This window comes from Zingiber officinale, chromosome 7B (assembly GCF_018446385.1).
Source record: "Zingiber officinale cultivar Zhangliang chromosome 7B, Zo_v1.1, whole genome shotgun sequence".
NCBI lineage: Eukaryota > Viridiplantae > Streptophyta > Magnoliopsida > Zingiberales > Zingiberaceae > Zingiber > Zingiber officinale.
The window spans coordinates 104,934,652-104,942,684 of NC_055999.1; the positions used below are offsets into that span (position 1 = coordinate 104,934,652).

At 37.5% G+C, this 8,033-nt stretch overlaps 1 protein-coding gene across 4 annotated transcripts; it reads left to right on the forward strand.

Annotated features, from left to right (window-relative positions):
• The first annotated feature begins 1,005 nt into the window (after positions 1-1,005).
• LOC122006683 (DNA repair protein XRCC3 homolog) lies at positions 1,006-6,364 on the forward strand. 4 transcript variants are annotated; one of them, XM_042562273.1, is made up of 4 exons: positions 1,736-1,911; positions 5,406-5,552; positions 5,626-5,755; positions 5,815-6,364. In XM_042562273.1, exons 1-4 carry the CDS (start codon positions 1,884-1,886, stop codon positions 6,362-6,364), a joined length of 855 nt encoding a protein of 284 aa, XP_042418207.1. In that variant the 5' UTR covers positions 1,736-1,883. The 4 variants fall into 4 exon arrangements, with proteins under 4 accessions (XP_042418206.1, XP_042418205.1, XP_042418204.1 ...); XM_042562272.1 differs by lacking the exons at positions 5,626-5,755; positions 5,815-6,364 and having other exon boundaries at positions 1,006-1,911; positions 5,406-5,496; XM_042562271.1 differs by lacking the exons at positions 5,406-5,552; positions 5,626-5,755; positions 5,815-6,364 and adding an exon at positions 1,983-2,080 and having other exon boundaries at positions 1,006-1,911.
• The last annotated feature ends 1,669 nt before the right edge of the window (positions 6,365-8,033 follow it).

Below are 8,033 nucleotides of genomic sequence, written 5' to 3' on the forward strand. Positions count from 1 at the left end.
CCTGAGATTCAAACCCTCAGTGCATGGTATATCTATTGAATGTCTTATCATTACATCATATCTCAAGTCTTTTATTTTGGTAATCTAAATATTCATATCTTACGACCCAACTAATTTGTTCGACCTTCTATCCCAATTCCCTCACTAGATAAATCTGGATGCATGATTGACCCCATAGCCAAGAAACCCAGCTATCCCAATTGAATGTCTTATCGTTACATCATATCTCAAGTCTTTTATTTTGGTAATATAAATATTCATATCTTACGACCCAACTAATTTGTTCGACCTTCTATCCCAATTCCCTCACTAGATAAATCTGGATGCATGATTGACCCCATAGCCAAGAAACCCAGCTATCCCAATAGTCCGAATACGATGGCATATTCTTCGCCAGCCATAATATTTGAACCCTCGGAGCATGAAATATTTGCTAGATGTCTTATGGTTGTGCTCTGCTGGGAGGTGCGCATATTAATTTTTTAATCAATATATTTAGTTTTTAGAAGCGACTAATGTGGAGGTGACCTGACTTAACTCCATCAAAATTTTTCACTAACTATTAAATTTTTTTTAATGGAGTGTTAATCCTACCTCTTACTATCCCGTCGTATTCTTAAGAACTATTTATGTTAATTTTTTTAATCTAGATATTTAATTATTTGAATAGACTAATCCATATATATATATATATATATATATATATATATATATATATATATATATATATATGAGGACAGATGCTTTGGTCCGTAAATTGCGGACCAGGAGATGGTCCATTATTATAGACCGTTGATTTGGATGGACCCTATCAACTTAAAGGTGGGCTCCATCCAAATCAATGGTCCTTATATAGTGGACCAATTGATAAGGTCCATCCAAATCAACGGTCTACAATAATGGATCATCCCCTAGTCCACAAATTACGGACTAGAAAATCCGGCCCGTATATATATATTTAAATCTTATAATCGACATTCTCATCCCGGGTTCAATGGCCGGGGTGTACTGAATGTCTTTGGACCGAGTCGATAAAAACTGGCTGTTTCGTGGCCAGTTTATGGCGCGTCCCCACATCGAACCCTTAAACCCTCTTCTCCATCTTTCGTCCCAAAAGCTCACCCTCGGTTGCCCCCTCCTCGACCACCGCCTTCGCGGCGGCCTCCCGGTTGGCTCCGTCACCGAGATAGCTGGCGAGAGCGCCTCCGGAAAGACCCAGATCTGCCTCCAGATCCTCCTTTCCGCCCTGCTCCCCCCTTCCCGCGGCGGCCTCTCCGCCGCCTCCCTCTTCATCCACTCCGAGTTCCCCTTTCCTCTTCGACGCCTCCGAGCTCTCTCCTCGTCCTCCTCGTTGTCCGACCCTCTCGACCACATCTTCGTCGCCGCCGCCCACTCCCCCCATGACCTTCTCTCCCTCCTCGCCGCAGCGGAATCTCTCGTCGCCCGTCCACCTACCCGCCTCCCTATAAGACTCATTGTAATTGACTCCATCGCCGCATTATTCCGCTCCGACTTTGATAACACCCCGAGTGACCTAAAGAAACGATCTTTTCTCTTCTTCAAGATCGCCGCCAAGCTCAAGGAGCAGGCGAGGCGATTTGGGTTGGTCGTGGTGGTGACCAATCAGGTTGTCGATGTTGTGGGCTCGGAGGACGGGCCCGGCAGGCTGAGGGTGGGCAACTACGCTTATCTGTGTTCCTCCGGTCGGCAGGTTTGTCCGGCGTTGGGTATCTCGTGGGCGAACTGCGTTAATACTAGACTTTTCTTATCGAGAAAAGACATGATTGTTGAAAACAATGCTTCCTCGAGAACGACGAGGAGGATGCAGGTGGTTTTTGCGCCGCACTTGCCTGAGGCTTCTTGCGAGTTTGTGATCGTCAGGGATGGGGTGTTTGGTGTCGACCTGTAAAGGTGCGTTCTTTTGTAAGCTGTGATATTAGCTTTTGTAATTTAAAGCTGGTTTTGCTTCCTTGTTTTTGTAGAACATTTTTTCCTACGTTGTCAATCAGGATCAGTGGATTTCATATGTAATATCAATTTGGATCGGTTCCAAGAATATGTTCAGATATTCTGTATTGAATTTTCTCACACTTTAGGTACTAATATCCGAGTGGATTGTAGAGCAAGATATATCCTACAAGTAAATGCATTATGAGTTTTTGTTTTCATAGCGTGCTCATTTATAAGCATGCTAATGGCAATACCCTAAAAATTTGTAAATGCCTGCAGGATGCTAATTGCAATGTGCAATCTAAATGGTTGATATTTTTCTCATATCCTCAGAAACATGTAGCTGCCTATTGCACCCCATCCATAGAACCTTACATGTGGATTGCTAGAAATCAATAGCTTTTTGGTGTTTATACATGACAAATATTGAGAAATCTTATGCTATGAATTAAAATATATGGACAAATCATACTTTTTGGTATCTAGCTTCTTTGGAGGTGCATTGGTGCAGAACTTTTAGTAGTTGAGTTTTGGCAGAATGAATCAGCAGATAAGGAAAGGCGGTTTGAAGCCACAACATCACCATGAAGATGTTGATAAGGAGGCCAACAATGGGACATGGCCCAACGAGGTGATTGCTTGAAGCTATATGTAAATTGAGTCCCAGTGAAAGCTGGTTTAGTTTGTTTCCAGAAGGATGGTGTTTAAGGACATAATTCAAACTTAATATATAGATAAGCTCAATGTTGGAGTTAACACTAACTGATAGTGCATGTGTCAGATTCCAAAGTGCAATTTGCATCACGTTTTAACTAAACTGATTCAACTAGGAAGATGATAGCAGCATTGAAATGATTGTTTACTACTTATACACCATACCGAAACCGAATTAAACTGGAAAAGGTTCAATTGCTGCTAAGTATTCAAAAATTGTGAAAGTCTCAGAGCATTTTCTATATTCACACTTGACATGCCTTAATGTTAATCTTCCTTGCCCTGTTGCTTATACTTTAATTGACAGGGATTTTCCAATCCCTTTTGAGTTTACTATTCTTTATTTTCTTTTCAGTTTGAGTGGTTTCATCTTTAAAAACCAGGACCTGGACCGATATGTTGCTAGGCTTAGTTTCCTTTCTATCTATTTGCGATCAATATGTCTATTATATCCTCACATGGTTTGTGATGCATTTCTAAATACCATGAATCTAGTTAAGATCTTGGTATCGGAGAGAAAATTCCATTTGTTTAAACTAAATTATAGGAGGTGCCCTTGTGCCCTGAATATTCTACGCAAACAGTCAAGATTAAGTTTACTAAGCAAAAATTACTACCCTTGTGCCCTAAATGCTGTATATATTTGGCTTGAAGAATTATGTCATTTTCTTTAACGACACCATTGAACATTTCTTCATTTCGAATTGAGTTGGGGGTTTTAGACTGCTTTGAACCCTTAGCTTGAGGATTTCTGTCATTTTTGTGGCACTTTAAGTTTGTCTTTGTTTTAGCTTGAGGATTCGTGCTCTAACTAAATGGTGGCCCTTTCAGTTTAACTATGATGAATATGATTGGAGTTCGACTCTTGCATTATTTGTTATAAGCTTTGGCACTGACTGACTTGTGCTGCATTATCTGTATCAAAAATATGATTGCAGTTGACTCTTGCAAATCCAAATGTTCCCTCAAACTTGCATCTGCTATGTGACTCTTGCATGTGCTAGTGCCTGGTGTTGTTTAGTATTGACAAGAGGACACTGGACAACTCTTCCACCCGACGAGTGTCGAACTTACCGGCTCTCTTCTATAAGCCCTTGCGACTAACTCTTGTGGAAGTCGTTACTGTGATATCATGCTCTTCCTCGAAGTCTCTCGTCTACTTTTCTTGATTGGAGAACAAAGAGAAACACTTGTTCTCCTAATTCCAAGTCATAAAGCAGCACACAAAATTCTGCAGCCTTGACTTCTGGATCATGCCTGGTGGGTTTTGGTAGTATGAGAGTCCAAAGCTTACCTTGTCAAATGGTATCCTTCGTGGTTTGGACTTCAGCCTCGAGAAACACAATGAACATAATCGTGACATAACAAAGTTAGGCCTAATTCTACCTCCATAGGGAGGAGACTTGTCAAGTATATATTAAGATCGAGTTTAACTAACAAATATCCATCTCAATGATTTTCTCCTCATCTGTTCCATTTAAAATTTTATGATTATGCTAGAGTGGGCATACTAGCGCTCCTAGTTCCTTTGGTCGATTAGGTCGCACAATCAAGTCAATCCAATCACGACAACCATTTGGTCGGATTGATCTAGTTAAATGCGCCGGGCAAATTGAATATCGCAAATAGTTCCAATCAGGTTGGATAAACAAAATTATTTAAACATTTAATTTTTCATCTCTAAAAATTAAGTGTGAGAATTCGGTTAATTTGATATTAATTTTATATAATTTATTATTATTATTATTTTAAATAAATCTAGTTAATTCAGTGTTAGCTAAAATAATCGATTTGGTTAATTAGATTTTAGTAAAATTTTGATTTGATTCGGTTAGTTAACACTAAATCGATTTTCAATTAATTCGGTTAATTTATGGACCGAATTAATCGAATACTTACCACTACTAAAAATGGATCAAAAACAGTTTATCTATATATTTATCCATATTATTCTATGCACATTTTTCTTGCAATTTTCTATCCCATAGAATAAATAGGTCGTGAAACACTAATTTGGAGCTTAATATATCCAAGCGTGCCTTCCACTTACACCATTAAAATGATTAAGTATTCCTTAACTTTAAGAGATTATGGAGGTTTCTACCTTGTAACTTAGTAGACACCCCTCCTTAATCCCCGTAACGCTTCAATAATTGCTAAAATCCAATTAGGAGTGTCAAACTCCTCCTTGATTCCTCACTTCCTTCTTATTTACAGTTCATCTTCCTCTTGTTATCATATCCCTCGTGCTCATACTCATCTGCCTTTCCCAAGGATCAAGAGAGGCGATCCCCATAAGATTCCACATAGTAGACAAGGACAAAAGAAAAGCACTTGCTAAATACTTAGTTAATCACACAATCATCAAAGTAAGGGCTGCCTTTTAGGGTGTCAAACTTTTTCTTTTAGAAAGTGCTAATATCGTTCTCGCCGAATTATGAAAGTAAACGTGAGGCCAAGTATGAGGTTAGTCGTAGGGTTGTTGAATGTTACCAATGGAGACCATCCCCTTGTTGACAATCAGCTGAAGAAATTATTACAGCAGCAAGTAAACTAAAAGTTGTCTAGTGGATAGAGAGAGCATCTTGAATTACTTGTCCCTGTACCCATTGTGAATAAACATAGAAAAGAACGCACACTAGTTTAATTCCCATGCATTGATAAAGCACTGCAACAATTCAAAAGCAGGCTTGTCCTATTTAACCTGGTCCTCTGCTACTGTCCTTCTGTGGCATGAACAGAGAGGGGAGAGATGGGGAGGGCTCCCTGTTGTGACAAGGCCAATGTGAAGAGGGGGCCTTGGTGCCCCGAGGAGGATGCTAAACTTAGGGCTTACATTGAAGAGCATGGCACTGGTGGAAACTGGATTGCACTCCCCCATAAGATTGGTCAGTGCTTTGGTAATCTATCTAAGTTTTAGAACATAGGAAGTGTTCAAATGGGTGCTGATTGTTTCTGCAGGGTTGAAGAGATGCGGCAAGAGTTGTCGACTAAGATGGTTGAATTATCTGCGGCCAAACATCAAACATGGTGACTTCTCAGAGGATGAAGACTCCATCATCTGTAATCTGTATATTAGCATTGGGAGCAGGTAGTTACTGAATCAAACTCCTAATACAGTCATGCTCATCTAACTGCATGTCGTTATAGGTGGTCGATAATAGCAGCTCAGTTGCCAGGAAGAACAGATAATGACATCAAGAACTATTGGAACACAAAGTTGAAGAAGAAATTTCTTGGCAAGAATAAACAGCATCATGCAGTAGTATCACAAGAACAAAGCCAGAGAGCTAATGGAATGATGTCTGACCATAGCATAAACTCAGACAGGGCTCGAAACCTCTACGATCCCTTCTCCTCCTGCTACCAGCCTGAAGTTTTTCGTGGTTGGAAGGATGCCAGTGTCACTGAGACAAATCATCAAACGGAATGCAGTCAAATCAACCTTACAAGCAATATTCACTCACCTCCATACAAAAACGGGATCATTGGGCAGGATGAGTACAGGATGAATGGGTTGTGTGATTACAGTGCACAAATCAACTGGGAGAAGGAAAGCATGGATTCATGGGCTACCTCGAGTAGCATGGATTTGCAGGAGGAGGCATTGAGTGCGTGGGACTTGTCGGCCGTTTTCCAGACAGATAGTGTTCTTCAAAGTGGCAACGAGGATTTCCCATGGACGAATCAATTCAAATGATGTTTGGATTTCGTAAAGTACGTTGTAATGTGATCTGGTGTACATGTTTAGCACAAACAACTATTCCAACTTCTCTGATATGTGATTAAAGCTAGCTTTGAGTAGCACAAACAATCAGGGTTAATCAGTGAAGAAATTTCACTGCTAAAGCAAGGGTAACAAACCGCGTGAAGAGGATTTCATTGATGGAATAACAATGAGAAATTCACAATATTCATCGTAATCTATTCATGGCTAGAGTGAATGTGATCGTACAGTGGTTAGATTTATGAGTGAGTAAGAATGCCTCAGCTCAATAAAAATCGGGACCGAAGTTAAAGAATCAAGATAATTCAGTGGTTTTTTACTGTGGAGATATCACTGTTCTCTTAGTTGGAATTAGGGTGGTAAAATGAATTAAACGTTTAGGATTTCAAGTTTTTTTATAAATTCTGGATGAGAGAAAAAATTAAGACTATCGCTATCGAAAAAATTAAGAAACTGAGACTGAGACTGAATTAAATGAATTAAATGTTCATGATATGTAACCCAGAAACTGAGACTCAACCGAAAAAATTAAGAAGACGTTCTATCGCTATCGCTGTACAATCGTCTCAGTTTTATTCGAGCTCGTTCTTGCTTCTATATTTTTAGTTTATCTAATGAAAAAAAACAAAACGCTAAACGAGAATAGAAACACAAATAAGTTGGAAGGGAATTTTTACCTTTTTTTTTAGAAACTATTAAAATATTTTCTTATTAATAATGGATTAATGTTTTAAATCCTCATATGACCATTACTATTTGAATTATTATAAATAATAATAAGATAATTAATATTACTCGAATTATGCAAAAAAAGTATATAATTTTTAAACCATTAATATTTAATTATTATTTATATAAACAATATTTGCATCAATCAAGTGCTACTTGATTAACGCTACGAATAAGATAATTAATTTTAAATTATGTAGTCTTATATTTATATTCAAGACGTCAACCATCAACCGCAAACTAATTTAGGCAAATGATGCCTCTTTTTTATCGAATCGGGAGCTCTATGTTAATTTTTTATCAAAAAGATAATTAATATTACTCGAACAATGTAAAAATTATAATATCACAAATTATATAATTTTTAAATAATTAATATTTAATTATTATTTATATAAACAATAGTAACATCAATCAAGTGCTACTTGATTAATGCTACAAATAAGATAATTAATTCAAATGATGTAGCCTTATATTTAAAGTTAAGACGTCGAAGTCCAAATCCTCTGTTTTTATTGAATGGTCAAAAGAAAGCCCTACTTTAATTTTTTTTTAGAAAAAAAAAAATCTCATTCTATATAAAATGGTATAACCATCTTTCAATACTACTGTTATTATCATCCTGTCTCTTTTCTAAATTAGACATATTATAGTAGTTATAATTTCATAATTACTATAACTGAACTTCTACACACTAAATTAGACATGTTATAGTAGTTATAGTTTCATAATTACTACAACTGAACTTCTACACACTTGCAACTGCGGTTCTATGACTGCTATAATATGAAAAAAAAAATTAAGATTAAAATTGGTTGGACCCTCAGAAAAAAATTAAACAAGTATCATCTCTTAACTAATTGTAGATCTTTAAATGAACTTCGATTTAATATATTATGAGTCATGTAGTTCA